This window comes from Cotesia typhae, unplaced genomic scaffold (assembly GCF_013202065.1).
Source record: "Cotesia typhae breed Kobodo isofemale line unplaced genomic scaffold, CoteBio_Ctyphae scaffold_152, whole genome shotgun sequence".
In the NCBI taxonomy this organism is placed as follows: Eukaryota; Metazoa; Arthropoda; class Insecta; order Hymenoptera; family Braconidae; genus Cotesia; species Cotesia typhae.
Window position 1 is genome coordinate 8,653,085 of NW_027423776.1, and position 19,307 is coordinate 8,672,391.

Sequence of the window (19,307 nt, forward strand, 5' to 3'; positions counted from 1 at the left end):
TCCGTTTGATGAGCTCGTATTACCGTAATGCTTTTTTGTCAGTTGTTCACCATTTCTACTCAGCAATTTCACCCCCCTCTCTCTATTCGCCTTCTTTCTACCTTCAGCTCCAAAGGATTCTCTCAAAGACTATAAGGGTCCAAAAAATAATAAACTTCTTTAGAGAATCTCGTTAAGGAGTCTTTCAATTTTAAACCATCGATTACTTCAGAACAGAACACTTCAAATTCTATTTCAATACACAATAAATAAAACAAAATATATATATCACAAATTACCAACTTTTATTCATATTAATAGTAATAATTTTTACAACAAATCTTTGATTATACAATTAATTTCTTAATTTCACTCATCTTAGTCATTGGTCATAAAGTCGCATTAAAACTTGACTCTAGTAACCATCCATCAAAATATTTACACATAAAAGGCTTAAGCTGCTCATCAATCGACCTATGCAAGGCACGAAGCGTGTATAAAATTATTAAAAGTACTACAAAATCCCTATAAAAATACCCCGTAAACATTGTAACTCTTCTTTGCACCTTAAACACTTTTACACCATCATAAAAAATCCTATTACACAGTAACGAATTTTTCGTCAAATTAAACACTAAAGTTTAGGTTAACGACGTTTTCTACACAAACTTAGTGTTAATTCAACTCAATCTGTATGTGTGTGTGTGTATTGATAAAGTAACACAAACTTATATTAAAATTTTCTAGAACCAGTTCGTCGAGTTTGAGAACCGAAAGTGTTATTTTTAACACATAAAACGTCGTAATTTTAACATTTTATTCTGCATTTCTCTGATCAGCAAATAAATGTGTATTTGTAAACAATAAAATTAACCTTTAACAACAAAATCACTGTCATATTTTTTTCTCGACTTGAGATAAAAATTTAAAAGTGTAACTCAAGTGTTAAATACCATTTTTATGAGTTATAAAATGGACTGATCCAATAACACTAGCGATTGTGTTGAATTAACGAAAAATTTTTTACTGTCCATGAAAAACCCGAACCTTTCACTTCCTATCAACCGGCTTCCGCTTAATAGTGTTAGTTCCTCCCGGAGCTTTACCCGAAAACATATCCCCGGAATCCGAACAATTGATCCGCTGGACAACTTCAACTTTTTCCGAGTAAATCGTGCTGGCGTCGCTGCCCCTCCTCCGCAGCGAAGGGATCCTAGTGACCTTCGGCTTCTCCATCAGGGGAGGTTTCTCGCTGAGAATCTCTGGCGAGGGAATAGCCGAAACCTTGGGAATCATCCGTTCCCTTTTTCTTTCAAATTTAGTACTAGGCTTTATGATTATCTTCGGAGGCCTGAGCGTACCCGAAGGAGCGATAACTATTTTCGGTTCTTTCCGCTCACTAATTACACTAAAAGCCTCAGTTTGCTTTGCAAAAGGAACATCCTCCTTCTTGGCAAAGTTACCAGAGGCATCAGGGACTTTAGGGGTGATAACTATCTTCAAACCTTCACCTTCTCTCGCTAAAGGTTGAGCATCCCGCCCAAAAATAGCTCCCTTTTCTGTTCCCACTTGGTAGCAGTTTTTGTTTCTAATGCTGACATTCGGCAGCGATTTGTTGGTCTCAACCCCTGCGTAATTCTCGTACCAGTACGAATCATCGCTCCCCACACTCCTGTCCAACTCGTCAGCGGATCTGCTATTGGCGTACATTTCATCATTGAAAGCTTTGTAGGATCCGTGCACAGGGCATTTCGGATTTGGCGTAATAGAGCTTGATGAATCCAGCTCAGTTTGATTACGATTATGTTGGTATAGAACTTGCTGAGCGTCAATGGCAATCCGCTCAATCGAATCAATGATGCTGGAATCCGAGCGATTCTTACCGCAAGAATCCTGTCTCTTCAACAATGGACCGACATGGAGATTTGTAGTAATTGGCTCTCTCTCATTCTCCTCTTCTTCGGGCAAATCAAGACTCTTTGAAGTGCCGAAGATTCTTGGCGGTGGCTGTGGTGGACAACCGGATCCGCAAGAAGGGTGCGGCCCCTTTCTGTGATTCACTGCTGCGGTTCCCCCTATGCTTTGCTTGGTTAGAGTCGAAAAATTAGTCACAGGAAGGGAGCGCCGTTTTTCAATGTCCGGCAAAACTTTCGGGTAATTCCGTCTTTTTATGGTCTTGAGGGCCTCTTCGGGACTAATCGGGTCCTTTTCGATGACCGGGTCGAGACTGGTCACGTTGATGTCCACTGAAGGCTGTGCGAAGGTACTCATTTTAGGAATAGTTCCGTAGATTCCTTCATCAAAACTTTGATAGGTTTTGGAGACCACGCTGGATGTTCCATCGCAGGTGTCGTTGGAGACGTCCTCTTCCAGGGTGCAAGCGTCCAAGTTCAACTTGGGGAGCTTCTTCAACTTGGGGTTGATTTTCGCATACAGACTACTCGCACTGCCTGAATCAGACTCGTAAACGCGCGACGAACCGCTCTTGTAGGTGGAAGGCCGCTGATTGGTGGATGTCTTGAAGACTGTTTCCATCGGAAGAGGGTCGCTGCGCGAATGGTGGTGCTCGATGACCACCACCTGGGGAGCTTGGAGCTCGATGAATTCCTCGTATGTGTTAGAATCTTCAACGATGTCTTTAACGAGCTCTATTGGCACTTGATTAAGGATTGATTCGGTGCGGGTTGCTGGGGTCGCGTCGATCGCTACTGATACCTTGCCGGGCTTGCACTTAGGGTTTTTCAATCCCGGTCGGATTGTTAGCGCCGGACTTTGATCGTATATTGGTTCCGGCTTCTCTGATTTTAATTGCTTGTCCTGCTTTTTCCGCTCCATTTCCGAGTGGATGATCTTCTGCTGGTGCTCTTTTTGCAAAGTCTCTCGAGTTTTTCGCAGAAACCGTGGGGAACATCTGTAACAATGCAAACGAAGTCTTTGTTAATTATTGATGTTCACATGGAATTCATTTTTTAGTAAAATTACTAACAATTGGTATTTGATTATTCGATTCTATTTAAATTCAAAGAACTTGTTTGCAAGGTTTCATTTTTGCTGGTAATCAAGTTCATTTGGGTTCCGTTTGATCAATTCACCGGTCATAGCATCGGAATGTTCTGTTAATTTGATTACTTTTTAATTTCAAAACTATAAACGATAAGATTTCTCAGTACGAAATTTTCCTCAGTAATTTAATCATTTTTTTTTTTTTTTAATATCTTTATAATAAAATCGTATTACAATGAACGGAATTTACGGGATCATTGGGAAGTTTTTCGTTTCCGATATTGAAATATTTTCCTAGTTTAATAAAGTTGATTTTAAAATAATACATTGGAAAAAATTTTTCATACAACGTTGCTTCGTTTATTGAAATATTTTCATAGCAATTTCAATTAAGTAACAAAATCAAGCGAATAATTTATAGAATATAATTATAAATATGCATCTATTTTTTTTTTTTTTTTTTTATATATATTAAGTCAAATCAATGCCATGTGATAAGTATTTTGAATACTTTTACCAAAACAAATGCCCTAAAAAGATTAAGCAATACAATTAAAAACAGAACTATTTGCAGTCAGAATTTGTAAGTAAAATCCTCCAAAGGAACCTCAGGAACGGCCCAATTATAAAATAACACGATAAAATATACGAAATCAGAAAATGTAAATTGGGTGTAAAAAAGTGAGATTGAATAAGAAAAATTTTCTCTTCTGAATGGCGTTTTTTAAATGAAAAAATAATTGCTTATCTCCAACATTCATACACACAGACAAGTAGCATAAGTAGAGTCTGAGGTTGTCGACCGCATTTTGGTCCAACAGTATACGAACGACTGTTCGAAGAAGCAAGCGTAATTGGATTACCCCAGCCCAGGTTGGTCAAGAACTCCATTGCAGTTGTTGGTCGAGCAAATCGTTAATACAAGTGCACTTGAACAACGAATACGACTCGCTCAATTAGACACACTTTGACTCGTACAAGAGCTACAACGAGGCGTGTACAATCCTTCATTCTCATTCTCTTACTCCTGCTTTCTCCCCTGTACCTGTATTTATCCGCATCCTCATCACATCTTTGTCTCCACCTACGTCAACATCAACATCAACATCTGTATTTGCATCAACATCCAAACAACAATACCCTGTCAAGAATAGGAACTAAGACTGAGGCTATATTCTGAACTTGGACTAAGACTTCCGAGAGACAACAAATCTTGTTATTCCTCAGTTTACTGAGAGTTTTATGTTAATCATTGCTATCATTACTTCTTAACAGTTGCTATTCTAAACAATGCTGTAATAACTATATGATAATACTTTTCGAAAAAATTATCTGATGTGTCCATATGCAATTTTTTACATCTCCAAACATGCCTTATATGAAATTTGGACATGTGAAGCCATATCAGTACAAATGAAGTTTTAGGTGCCTAATATGACTTGATAAGCCCATATCATTAATTCTTAGGTCATTTTTCTGAATAATTTATATTGAAAACTTGAAGAACAATGTAATTACCAAAATTTAGTTACTGATCGAGTTTCTTACCTGTGAACAATTTCCTGTTGTATCCACTCCTTAACTTTAATATGAGTATCGATGGTCGAGCTAGAATTTTGCCTCGAAAGTTTTGATTGTCTCCCGAAGTTTGAGCTATTGTCATACGCCTTATCACTCTTAATCACTTCATGAATATCAGGTTTGCTTTCACATTTTCGGTTTAGCTCCCCAGCGTTTTCTCCATGATTGTCATTGCAATGATGTTGGTTCGTCTTTGACTTTCTGGATCCTATGAGAATACTAGTATTTCGCTTGAGCTTCTGTGATAAAGGCGACTCCTTGCTCTTCTTTATCCGCTGCCTTCTGTGGTAGATGTAGAAGAGGACCGTCAGGCTTACCAACAGAAAGAACACGCTAATCCCGACCACCATGGTGAAAGTTGAGGATGCTTTGAAGTTACTTTCCGTCATTGATTTTTTATCATCATTATTTTGATTATTATCACCGCTATCATGATTATCGTTGGGATTATATTTGTGGTTCATTTGCGGAGTCTTCGAGCCGAGACGCGGACCCCAAGGGACGGGAGGTTTATCTGAGTAGTCATTTCCAGTTCGTTCGATAGATCCGTAATAACCAGGATCAGAATTAGTGGGCGCCATGCCGGTAGACTTTATGCCAAGCTCGTCAACTGCAGGGAAACTGGTGTTTCTGTATTGGCCGTCCTTATCAATGTGATCGAGAAAGTCTGGTCTACGGCCTCGAGGCTTGTGTCTAATTAGATTGGGAATGTCTTCGTTCCAAAACATCATTTCTGATGATCGGTACTGGCGCCCAATCCTCGGCGGTATTGCTGTAGAGTTACATTGCATTAAATTTTTCAATTATAACTTTGCTAATCGGATTCGATACTATAGTTTAAGAAGTTAACATCTATAAAGGTAGACTCTTACTTAAGTTGAAGTAAGTTCCCCCGGTGATATTGAATTCTGGCCAATTTATTAGTTGATATTGATGCCATTCTTTTGGTCCGTCTGTTAAATAGGTCATCCTTCGAGGCGCATTTGGGTTTCTATAATCAAATTTATTTATTAGCTTGTGACAATATATTCAATTTATTCATTTTGTGTTGGGAAAAATAAATAAAAATTGGACTTGGTAAAAAAAATTTTTTAGTCTAGAGGCTAGAATTTACAGTGCTTATAAAAATAGTTTTTTACTAGTGATTTATTAATATTTTAAAAATATAATAAAAATTTTAAAGTAAGATAATAAAAAATTAAAATTTATACAAGAAAAAAAATTTTTTTTAGTCAATAATCTCTTAAATAAACTTAATCTCAATTTTTATGAATTTTATTAAAATAAAATTTTTTAACAGTCAAATTAATTGCTAACGAATAAAAACGAATTATTTCATCGATAAATTAATTTCTCTCGTAACAAATTCTACCACGTTTTATGCTTTATATTTCCGTTTTATTTTTTTTCTTGCACCGTGAATCTTTCCAATTTGTATGCGTGAAATGTTATACAGCACGAGTACTCTTGTAGTTACTAATCTTTGAAGCAGATTCGGTTAACGAGACCTTTTAACGATTAGTATACATGACCATACAAAACCGTACGTTCAATGCTAATTCGTAACGGTTATTCATTTCATTTTTTTTTCATCTCTGGATTCATTTACTCGTTTATTTATAAAAAGAACTTTGTTTGAATCAATTATAACATAAATCCGGTGGATGTAGTAATGTCAAAATTTTATAGGTTCTGTTTTTATAGAATTGTATAAAATTTTTTTATATTTTACAAACAGAATATTGTTTTTTTTTTTTTTATTTTTTTTTTTGTCCAATTATGAGAATGTTTATATCAACGAGGTTATAATCATAAGCTGTCAAAACTTTTTACTTGATGAAAATAGCAAGTAATATCAAATTTAAGGAAAACTTTTTTAAAAAAAAAAAAAAAAACATTATTTTAAAAAATTGATTTCTGAGCCAAAAAAATTTTCTTGGCTGCTTTAAATAAATTTTGGTTGTATAAGTTTGTTCCAAAATATTTTCTATAAAATTATTGGCGTTGATTCTATCATAGTAATATTATTTACAAAATTAACTTGAAAGGTATTCACATTATTTATATTGTAATTAAAAATCATTAAGCCAAAATTTCTTTATTTATAATTCGTAATTTTTGGTAGTCATCCAGTTACTGCAGATCACAATGAATAATAATAATGATTATAATTTTAATAAAATAGTGAACAATTATATATGACAGGAAAATGAATAGATGAAAACAATTTAGGGTGTTACTATATTTACATTGTATTATAACTTGTAACATTGAAAATAATCCATTCGGAAGGGAGTGCTAATTTCTGACGCTGTCTAAAAATGATCAAGCGTAACCAATTCGCCATCGAGTTAAATGTACTTTCTGTCTTCCTCTTTTAAAATGGTTGGGATCTTGTAATTTGTAGGCAGGAATGAGAAGAAGGGAGCGCGAGGCAAAGGGTAATCGTTTCCATTGGACAAATTAAAACGAACGATTCAACCGAGCGTTAATTTAACAATGTCTACCGTCAAATCAATAATCATTAATTAAATTATTCTGAAAATCGTTGTAACGCAAAAGGGGAAGCCACCAACTTCCGTGTTTCACACACCTACTCCATCCTATTGACAAAACATTAATAAACTAAAATTTATCTTTCACTTTTTTTTTTCTGTGTATCCACTTCGTTTATTTGTACACAATTACAAATAATACAATATAACATCCAGTGTGTAAAGTATGTATGTTTATGTATATATGTGTCATGCTTGCCAAATCCAATGAATATTTAATTCCCAAATTCAATTGTATTTTTTAGCCAATTAAAAATATTGATAAATTTCACTCCGTTTCCCGGGAATATAAACAATTCGCTAAGTGATTACATTTAAATATTCCACGCCTCAAGCGCGATCGCCCTCTGGGATTCACTATCCCATTTAAATTTTGACTCACTCATGCTTAATTGCTTTTACCCTTTCTGTTTTTGAATAAATTAGAACAAATTTTGTTGAATTAATCAAATAAATTATCAAAAATCTTCACACATCTCATTGTTAACGTGTTCTCATCTATTACAGCTAAATTTATTTTAAGTCTCTACCAATTAAAAAAATTTGAACACTATGCTAAAGCTTACATTATTTTCTATTGAAAGAAAATTTTTTGTAAAAAAATTAATCAAACAAACTTTTGATTAAAAAAATCTCGCACCATCTGTTGACAACACATATAACTACTTTAAAAGGGTCGATATAATGTAGTCCTAAATTTCCATTTTTTTACTTGTGAATTTAACATTTTATCGGCCTGCTAAATTTACATTTTTCACAATATAAAATTTAAAAATTTTTCTAATCTTTTCAATCTAAAATTTCCATTTTTTTCCTTATAAATTAAAATTTTTTTTTGGATGATAAATTTACATTCAATAGTTCAAAAATGAAATTAACAAAAACTAAACAGCTCATGTCTTACTATACGATAGTAATAAAACTGTAAATGCAATTAATTTTTCTGTAATTCTGACCGGGCTTTTTATTCAAATTATTTTAATAAAAATTACTCATTTGATACAAAATAATTCTCTAAATAGACAATGAAAATCGGTTGAATCAGTCTGCATACAAATTAAAAAAATAATAGTCTGCAAATAATAAAATGGTTAAATAATTTGAAAATAACAGGAAGGCGGACGGATTTGCTGCTGACGATAGGCAAACGAATAATAATTCAGGAATGCATAAATAAATATTCAGATGAGGGTTAATTAAAAATCGTGTGTTTATGCACGGCATTGGAGTGACCGTGCGGTTATTTCGTTGATGTGTAGCAGTCCCTTACTCTTTTTGCGCATAGCCCGTGTGTACAGCGTAATTGATTCTGTCACTCTCCACCGCCCAATTTTCAGCCGTTAAAATGTAGTATGGAATGCAGAGAATATACTGGGAGATCGCAAGCTTCCAAAATGTGAGAAGGAAGTTTGGTTCGATAGAAGCAACGACTCTTCTCTTCATACTCTGTAAATTGCTCACACGTATGCAGACAACGGTTGGAACGGTGCCCACTTCCATTTTCTAGTAACCAACATGTCATTCTCGATTTTTCTTATTTACGAATAGAGGGCAAAATATAAAAGGGAATTTAATATACTTGTTTAATTTTTGTTTTTTTCGAATTAAAAAATTTTTTCATCACAATGGAATTTTTTTTTTTTTTTTTTTTTTTTTTGTTAAGGACATACGTACCCTGTATGGGCGAAATTGCACCACCAGGTCATCATGGCCTCGGAGAAGAGTGTTTCACCGATATTATATCGACCGCGCAAGTGATACTTCCCACCGTCAAGTGGAACGCCTAGTATATATGGCAATTCCTCTCCATGAACTGTGTGTTGTCGTTGTTGCTGAAATTTTTAATACTTTTCAGAAAAAAATCTTTTTCAACTTTGTATATCTATTTAATTGATGATAATAATTTTTTATCAAATTGATACTGAAGTACCTATTCCAATTTAAAGGATTAAATTAATTCAATAACAATAATAATAAAAATAAAAGAAAATGGATATAATGTTTTAACTCGTTTAAATTCATTTTTATTGATAGAGTTTTTTTTATTTTCATTATTTTTTATTACTTGATAAATAAATATTAATTACATTGAAAATTAATTTAAAGCAAAGAATTTCCATTATATATAGGTATAAGAAAAAAATAAATAAATATAAAAACTTACACCAGAGTAATCTTGTACTGCCCTCGGATGTGAAAAAACATACATATAGCTTTTGGGATTAGCTTTAGAATGTAATTTGCCAGTCATCACAAGGGGAGCAACGGTCCCGCTATCGGAAAATACATCCAGCACAATATCGCGATTCCTCGTTAGATAATCATTGGTGAATCCATCGAGAAAATTTCCGCCGTAATGCTCCAAAACCCGTGACAGTATCGGATCTGGTTCTAGTTCATGAGTCGCCTGAAAAATATATATTAAAGCACTCGACTAATACTAAGGCGGTAGTGGACCGTGAATCTTGGCCCACTAAAGTATTCCATCCCCATTCCCATTCCCCTTAAACTCATTCCCCGATACTTTATCCATACATATATAACAGAACAGGTATCATAGTAATAAAAAGCTAAATATAAAGAATGTCGATCTTACTTTAGCGTGATCACGAATCGCCTGGTCCCGTTCCTCGTCCAACATTCCGTGTAGCACGGCAACCGCCGGTAAAATGTGGAACTTTTCAGATTCAGTAACGCCGTACATCAAGTCGAAACTGTCGATATTGATTGTAAAATTGCATGAGAAATATTTTAAAAGTACATATGCACTTGAATGTATTTATAGATACATGAATGCATGGATGCATAAATACATGCGCCGGGATATTAGTTAGATAAATAAGTTTTTATGTTGCACAAACCTGCCAAACACTTGGGCATTCTCCATCAATCTTAGGGGCTTCTTTGGTATTACAGCGCGATCGATAAGCGGCGCGAATGCTGGCACATATGACGGCTTATCGAGCTTCACGTTTAACAATGCTTCTACATCTCTACTTCGTAAGCATGACGCTAATTCGCTGTCACTTATTGTAGGACAGTTTAATTGAAATGCAACCTATAAGATAATTTTTTATTTTAATATTTTCTTTTTCTTTTTGAAAAGTTATTTTTCAAATTTTTTTTAAGATCAAAACTGATTTTTGTAGAAAAAGTTTTTTCGAGACTTAAAAAAATTTTTTTGAAGTTAATCTTAAAATTAACAAACTAAGTATTTGAATTAATATTTTTCATTTTTAGCTTAAAATTTTCAAGTTGCTCAATTTCAATTTTGGTTTCTAATTTTATTTTTATAGAATAAAAAATTTCTTTTAACCTTAGAAGTCAATTTTTTAAAAACCCATTTATAATCACTAAGAATGAATCAAATTTTTTTGCGATTTTAAATTCATAATTTTGATTTTTTAATTTTCGTACAAAATATCATAATATTTTTCTTTTATGGTCTTATATTATATAACAAACATACCATATACGGACATATATGACTGTATAAGATAAATTTTCTACAAATTATATTACCATAATTGTCCTTTCAAAATGTATATTAAACTTTCTCCATAGAATTTATTATCAAACACTTAAGTTATGATAGCTCGTTATTAATAAATAGTAATTTACACCAAACATTTACAGCTTAATTAATTACCAAACTTTACAACGTCACTTAGTTTACCAATATTAATTACTGTTGTTTAGTATTTAATGTTTCATTATTCATCAAATGAATTACTGAAATTCAAAGTGATAATTCTATGAACCAATCCTCTAACTTATTCATTATTATAGTTCTCTGTCATTTAACGAACAATTATCCTATTTTTATATACTAAAAAAGAACAACAACTATCTAGTATTTTTAAAAAATTAAAAAAAAAAAGTTCAGATATTTTATGATATAATTACAGAAAATTTATGGTAAACAATAAGCTGTCTATTGAATTAATAAAGTTTATTAACCTGTTTTGTTATTTGAAGCGGAGCCTTCCCAATTGCATCAAAACTCAATGCAGAGCCGGACATCAAAATGGCGCGTTTAAACAGACCTGTTGGCATTAAATCTTATTGAGTATGTACTACAATTGTTGTACTAGATGATGATAATGACTGAAAAATAACAATGGACCTCGAGAGTTTCATAGTTACAAGATAATGTAGCCATTTGATACTGATGCAAATAACGGTATTATATATAGGGTAGTTAAAAGGACAAAAAAAGTAAGTGAACCGTTTAATTAATTAGATAATTATCCTTCCGTATAGTTTAAGGTCGAGTAAGCAAAATTCAATTGGTCCTGCTAATTCTCTTCTGACGTATCCAATTCCGAGATACAATCGTGAAATGTCTTTAGAGGACCATCCAAACGTATGTTTCGAATATATATTATCTATTTGAGATATTCGTTGCATTGGTATCAAATGTAATGCATACATTATAAAATTTTGTTGAAAATCAATGATTCACCATAAAAAAAAAAAAAAACCGGACTAAAATTTACTTTATGATTAAAAAAAAAAAAATTTGCAAAATTTTATTCTTTAAATATACTTGAATTATAAAAATAAACTTGCCTTTATTATTAGCAACAGGGCTAATAAGAAGTAAATTAGCAAGTGTCGCCCCAGTACCATGTCCCACAATAGTGATAACATTCGGATCACCACCAAATCGCGCAATATTTTCTTTGAGCCATAAAAGCGCGGCCGTTTGGTCGAGCAGCCCAAAATTGCTAGCCGCATCATCACTGGTCCCTGGTCGCATGAAACCTGTGAAATAAATATCCATAATTTTGAATTTATTGGATTATTTTCCGGGCAATTATCCGGTAATTTCATTGTGACTCTCATTATCGTTTGTCAGAAAAAATATTAATAATAATAATAATAGTAAAATAACTCGTAAGTTCATGGGTACGATCAAGCGGATAAGAGACTTTTACCTCTATTAACAAATTTACTTTATTAAAATTTAATCCCGAAATTGTTTTCTGTCTTGCTGGGTATCGGGATGCGCATGTTCCGCTGTTTTACATTTACAGTCTATAGGTCTACCGAAAATACATCGACGGTGGGGAAGAAAAAGGAAAAGAGCGAACTTACCCTCGATATATTATAGGACAACGCGGACAAGACTAACAGTGTCCATCTCGTGTTGGCGGTCGGAAAAGCACTAAGCGGTTCTCTAGCACTTTAACTGAATTTATGATTATGGTTTTGCCTCGGTCTTTTTATTTTTTTATTTTATATTTTAGCGTTTTTGCTTTATTGCAACCACTCTGCCAGCAGATACCCACCGGAGAGAAAAAGAGAGAGCGAGCTTTCAACTCGAGTATATGTGATAACTATCGTTACATAGTCTCTCTGTCCTTGAGCACGAACCAAAAGTTGTTTGTTTTAAATTAAACATTTATAATCTATACTAGAGTGCTGAGAAACTATATATTTCAATTTTCAATTTTAATAATTCACTAAATAGTTTTTTTGATTTGGGTAAAATATTTTACAAAAAATAATAAATTATTTCAATGTCGTAATTAATAAATTTTTACTGTCACTACGGGGGTTCGCTGTGGTTCAGAATTTTCCTTTTTCCGATCTACGTAAATTTTGTAAATTTATTCACCGATTGAATTACGAGCTCAGCAAAGCAGAACCAGAACATGCAAAAAATATTTTTCGAGATAAAAAATCTTGACTTATCAAAATTAATGTCGTGTGTATAAGTCACATGTCACCGTAAATCAGGTATTGGAAAAAAAGTAAAATACACAAATAAGATCTTCTCCTTCGCGTTTTAAATTGATATAAAAATAAAAATAATAATAACAATAATAATAATAATAAAAATAATAATGAAATTTAATTAAAAAATAATACGAGAAAGTATTTTAATTATAAAGTTAACTTACCCAAAATACCAAGACGAAAATTAATAGTTACAAAGACGACGTTGCCATAAGCCGCTAGAACGGTGCCGTCATAAGGATTGCCGCTATTCCACTCAAAGCTTTCACCGTGGATAAAAACCATAACTGGATACCTTCTTGAATTAACTTGACCTAAAAAGAGTAAATTAACTTATATTGGAATATTTTACCTCAGCTTAAAATTCAACATCATATAATACGCTTATACTTTATCCTCAGTACACTCTGTACTCTGTACTCTGTACTCTCACCTTCACCCTTATTCTCACTCACACTCACTCAGTTACTCACACACACAATGCTGTTTGATGCTGGCTTGCTCCTCACTATCGAATTTTCCTAAAGTTTTCAATAACAACCACGCCACATAATATCGTAAATAACAAAAGCGAACAACCTTTAAAAGTGTACTGTACTGAGTAAAAGTAAAGAGGAGGCGCAGCGATTTAATTTCTTCGACAGCGACGTAGCATACCACCCGCTCTAGCAACAAGACAGGCCTCTTTCTACTCTGCTCTTCTGTACTACGGTTGGAGCAAAACTTTCCAAATTAACTCGTTACTCGTTACTCGTTATTTTACCTCCCGGAGTTTATCTCGCGATTTAATTAACCTCTTACAATTAATAAGAGTACGGCGGAATAAGGCTATTACGCGGATTTAAAATTAAGGCATTAACGGAAGACAACGCTGTGATAGACAAAAATGTTCTGAAGTTAATTGCGGTCTAAATACCGAGTTTGAGGATTAATTTCTATGAAACTATCGGGGCGTGAAATTTAATAGTGGGAGAAGGTGTCATAGTTTTTTAAAGTCAAAAGAATTTTTATCTAATTAAAGTTACTTTAGAGATCCTCAAATAATTGTAAGGAAAACGAAATGAAAATGTAAATGAAAGTCTGGAGAAAAAATCAAGGAAAATTGCACACGGAAAAAATGAAATAGCTATTTCTACTATTTTACATACTTATAGCATTATTTTCAGTAAAATCGTAAATGATGATTGTAATTCTACATTGAAAATACAACTATTCTCTTTTCTCCACAGGGAATCATTTTTATTGAAAATTCGTATATCTGACAGTATGCAAACGAGAGTATACATGTAATTTACGAGAGCATTACGGTCTCTTGTACGGCAGTAAAAGTAAAGATAGGAGTATAACAGCTGACAATATAACGACAATACATCAAGGTACCGTGGCCCTCGGGCTTCCCTTTCAATTTTCATGTAAATTTCCGACAGATCCCCTCCCTTTTTCCCTTTTTAACTCATCATCCCCCAGCAACACATACTGGATTTACCTACGACCTATTTGTTCTCCTTTCTACCCGTCAATCTATACCATCTAACAATCTAACCCTATACATCTACCTGGTTCCGACACTTTGTATTCTTTATCGCCTCTCCCTCCCGGAAATTTATTCTTTGCACTCGAGTTTTAAATTTTCATCCGCCCAAAATATATTGCCGCTCTGATTTTTCATCCTCGAATACGAAAACGTCACTGATAACATTCACCCGGTTCAGACAAATCGGGCAACACCGATTTTTATTTATGTCTCTTACCAATCTTTTGCCAAGACCTTTGATGATTAATTTTTTCAGTCCCTACTCGAGACTATACTACTCAATTTTTTAAATTGTTTTTTTTTTTTTTTTTTTTTTTTTTTTTTTTTTTTTTTCAATAAATATAACATTTTTATTCAATTTATTATTTAACGATATTTCAGTGGAAATTATCCGTTCACATTTTTATTACATAATAAAACATAAAAACCTCCGTTTATCTTTTCAATAATTTTGCTTTTATTTCACACAATTTTAATTAATTTTTTCATCGAAATAATTTTATTCAAATTCTCGTTCATAATCTCTTTAATTATTCATTGATACTTAAAAATATTAAAATTAAAATTTTAATTCATTGAAATATTTGAATTCTTCTATTATAACCATTCAAAATCCAATATTTTTTGCATTAATATATAGTTAATTAAAAGCCATATCTGTGACAGGATAATAATTAAAAAAATTTTTCCGATAAAATTGAATTACCTACATTTATATTTTCAATCTTTAAAAACCGGAATTGATTAAAAAAAATTCCATCAGCGAAATAAAAAATTCTATTTAAAACTCTTGAAAGTAAAAAAAAAAAAACTTGACCTAGAACTTGGATATTGACGTAATATTCCGTAACAAAAAATAAGAACTCTCTAAACTAAATAAATAAACATACGTATGAGAAGTAAGTAAATACAGTTGTCAAGTTTAGGGGAGTAAATCAGTGTACGTTGGCTCGTGTTCAAGAATCTGAAGTTTCGGTGCGGCAGATCCCGACACGCGTTAAACTTTTATAAAAAAGCTCGAGTCGAAAAGGTTGAGTTCTTCTTTTTCGGGTCGGCAAGATGTTAATTTCATGGTGCGAGTTCAGCATAGTTTTCAAGTGTCAACTAAGGCCACCTGGCAACAAAACACGCAAGCTTGAGATTCCTCGAGTTCGCGGTTCATCTCACAGATGGCGATCGAAGGGCTTTGTTCTGCGCGTCAAGATCAATAATTAATTTACCGCGAAAGAATTTAACAAAATTTATAAATAATTAAAGTCAATATATTTTAGAAGAAAAATATTCTTCTTATCCAAAAAAAAAAAAAAAAAAAATTTAATTCAATTGTTGAACAAGTTAAAAAAAAATTCTACCAGATTATTCGAAAGTTTCGATAACGAAATTATGCGGGAGTCGTAATTGCTACTTAGAAATTGAGATCACGAGTCTTGAAACTTTATTTCTTGTAAGTTGTAAATTGTATTGTAACTTTAGCGAAGAATGATTGAACATTCTGAAGGGTCTTTGTGTTCCGATTTAGACTGGAGTTGTTTTGTAACTTAACGAAAATATTTAACGACTGTGCACTTTAGGGTTGTTTTAACAAATTTAAACTATCTTTTTAATCTGGTGGCCCCATTCGATTTTATTTTATTTTAGATGGGTACAATGAGGCACGAAGGGGATAAAAATACGATTATTTGTTAGTGAGGTTGGCAATAAAAGAAGTTGTTCTAACCCGCGGTAGCGGGTTCGGGTGGATGACAAAAGTTGGACGGAAACTTTCGTGTAAGCACTAGAAATGTCAGAAAACTATGTTTGTTCTATTAGCGGGCAAATGAATAGGGACGTCGCAATAAAGAAGTAAGAAAAAAGAAAAAAAAATTCTGTGCAGAGTAGGAAGATTAAAAGTTTAACCTTTTTATTTCACCGGGGTGAACTCTAGTTCGCGGAACAACTTTCGATAAGACATAACTTGCGTTTACACAGTATCAAGATATCAGTTCGAGAATGTTTTCTGATATAATAGGACATAATTCGTGTGGGTAATCAGAGATCTTTGATTCGGGTTCGACCGAGGGTTGGACGATTTTAAATACGTTTTTTGATAAATTTCTCAGGATTTTTTTTTTAATTACTTTTTTCTCTTTAGTTAAAAAATTTTAAAAATTTTCAACGAAGTACAATTGACAGCTTGTGATTAAATAATTTACGATATAAATTTTGAACAATAGAAAATTGATAAATTGTCCTTTCGACAGTAAATTTGATTGATAGAAAATTAATAAACTTTCATTATTGACTAAATTCAAATGAAAAGTTTTGTTGACAATGAATCAAAACTTTACATTTAATCAATCAGTTAATTAATATACCAGAACTAACATAAAGCTTATCGAAATAAAACAATATTTCCTCGAAAGTTCAAACTTTTAACAATCAAAAACCATAAGCTGCTTAGTAAAATTCGATAATTATGTTTGGAATAATTTAACACAACAACTTTTAATCCGCAGGCTTTCTCAGGCCGCTTCTGAACTGGCCTACGAACCTAAAAGTTTGTAACCACCCTTTGCTAATTTCCTGCCGAATTTCATCAATAATTCAAAATTATAATCGTTAATCAATAGAATTTATTTCCCCTGTTTTATCAGGTATGTATTTGACATTGAAAAATTGTTTTCATGGAGAAATACTTCTGGAAAAATTTACGAAGTATCGATTATAGAGGAATGAAATATTTTTGGGCAAAAAAAAGTTTTTAAAACAGAAATGACTCTCTAAAATTGAATTTTTGTTAAGTAATAACCATAAATGTGTAAACTACTAAATTTAGAAGGTTTTTTGAGTTTTTTTCTCTTCTTTTTCATAATTTAGAAAGTATTGAATTTTAAAAAAATTTTATTGTATATAAATGGTAGAGTATAAAATTTCAAACAAATATTCGGAGCATTTTTTCATTCATCAATTTGTTTATGAGATAGAGCACGCAAAATTTGCATATAAAATTGTTATCAACGCTACTGAAAAGCGAATAATAATTTTTTAAATGTAAAATGTATTATTTATGGAAAAATAATTCTGAAAAAATTAACAAAGTTTCTATCATAATAGAATAAAAGATTTTTGGACAAAAAAAATTTTTTTATCATTTGAAATATGTTAAAAAAAATATGTTAAAAAAATTGTTTTTTCGTATTTATAAATAAATTGAAATACTAATTATATAATTCATTAAATAAATTAAAAGATAACAATTTCTTTAATTATCTATTTTAATGATAAAAAAATTTATTCAAGAATTACGCAGCGGAGGCGAGTAAAAAATGTTTATTATTATTAAATAGGGAGACAGATTTTTTTAGCAAGGTACTTTAAATGCATTACACACGTCTGAAGCCAGGTGGGCTGCACCTACACCTTCCTGGCTGGAAAAGAGTCGCGTCGTAGATGAGATTTCCATTCTTGGCTGGCTTGTGAGCTTGCCCACTTGTGAGTTTTCCGACATATTTATGCAGCCCGCAATAACCGGACTGTCCCTTTTTAAAACGTCGCTTAAAAGCTCAAAAGGTTAAACCAAAGCATACACACCCACGATTCACATATGGAATATGGAAGATAGTTACCCGTGCTAGAAATATATCCGGAATCACATTATATGTAATATTACAGCATTTACTTTCTACCTCAGCTCGCAATTTGCAATGAGCATGCTCGCACTCCAAGCCAGAATATTCGTTAATTTTTTTTTCTATTTATTCATTTATTTAAAAACTTCTTCCCTTTTATCCTGTTTCTCTTCATTATATGCGTTATTTGACTCACCTGTAATTCATTTAATTTAGATAAGTATGAAAGCGTTTGTAATGTAAATATTTTAATAATATTCATCAGTTCATCGTATTTCTACTTTTACATTAAATTCATTTTATGTGAAGGGTATGTAGTTATTTTTAACACTTTGATCTTTATTTTTTATGATCAATTATTTTTAAAATGATACATAAAAAAATTGATAGAATTATAAATGTTTTTTATCATCAATATTTTTACCCAAATTTTAAATTTGAATTTTATCAATGGTAAAAAATTCTAATTTATGTCAAAAATTTTGTCTTAAAAATTAGAGTTGAGAAACTTTTTTATAAAGAATAAAATTTTCTACAAAAAAGTATTTTTATAAATTTTATATATTTTTAATACTTTTACCAAATTGTGAGATTTTAGTTATTTTGAATTTTATTTGCGGAAAAAAATGGTATAAACGATAATTTCCAAAAATATTCAAAAATTTGCCACTAAGTTATTGACAGGAATAATTTTCCGCCCTACAATCAGCAAAAATTGTTCAAAAAAACTTACTAAAAAAAATCTTCAAAATTTCTCAAAAAAAAATTATTTGACAAAAAAATAAAAAAATTCGCGCTGTCCCTAAAACGACTAAAAAAGCGAGTTCAAGAAACCTTAACTTATGTATCCCTCGCCTTATTCTTTATTCTCTCGACTAAAATAAGAGCTTTTATGTATCTTATGAATATACGGATTTTCAATGTCTCAACGGCAAACGTAATTTCCTGAGGTCGCAAGTCAACCACTTGAGAGTAAGCCGTTTTACACTGATGGCGTCATTTTTCATGACGTCAGTAGTTTTCCACTCGGCCAAGCTGAATCGGGCACGCGAAATATGCGCACCTCCTTTGCCGGAGTCGCTTTTTCATTCACCCATTTCCTGCTTCCCCCAGTACCCTCCCACGCTTTATACACCCTCGACATACTCGACAGTCAACACACAAACACACATGAATACACATTACCCGGTACTAGGTCATACATCTGAAGCCTTTGCGCTCTGAGCTCAAAAATAATATTTCGATATAAATAAACTCGCTATTTATTTTTATTGTTATTTAGAAAAATTCATCCGCGCATAA

The 19,307-nt window shown here is 32.4% G+C and overlaps 1 protein-coding gene across 2 annotated transcripts in view; it reads right to left on the reverse strand.

Moving 5' to 3' along the window:
• Window positions 1-269: 269 nt before the first annotated feature.
• LOC141536112 (uncharacterized) overlaps window positions 270-19,307 on the reverse strand; it is a 50,545-nt gene continuing 31,507 nt past the window's right edge. Inside the window, exons 1-11 of one of the 2 annotated variants that reach the window (XM_074256375.1) lie at window positions 14,615-14,694; window positions 13,028-13,177; window positions 11,691-11,885; window positions 11,079-11,164; window positions 9,980-10,176; window positions 9,715-9,832; window positions 9,283-9,525; window positions 8,793-8,950; window positions 5,436-5,554; window positions 4,531-5,335; window positions 270-2,890 (exon numbers count right to left, since the gene is read on the reverse strand). In XM_074256375.1, coding sequence (XP_074112476.1) covers window positions 1,030-2,890; window positions 4,531-5,335; window positions 5,436-5,554; window positions 8,793-8,950; window positions 9,283-9,525; window positions 9,715-9,832; window positions 9,980-10,176; window positions 11,079-11,164; window positions 11,691-11,885; window positions 13,028-13,148 — 3,903 coding nt within the window. In that variant the 5' untranslated portion in view covers window positions 13,149-13,177; window positions 14,615-14,694 and the 3' untranslated portion in view covers window positions 270-1,029. Of the gene's footprint in view, window positions 2,891-4,530; window positions 5,336-5,435; window positions 5,555-8,792; window positions 8,951-9,282; window positions 9,526-9,714; window positions 9,833-9,979; window positions 10,177-11,078; window positions 11,165-11,690; window positions 11,886-13,027; window positions 13,178-14,614; window positions 14,695-19,307 lie in introns of those variants that run through there. The other variant, XM_074256374.1, reaches the window with a different exon arrangement.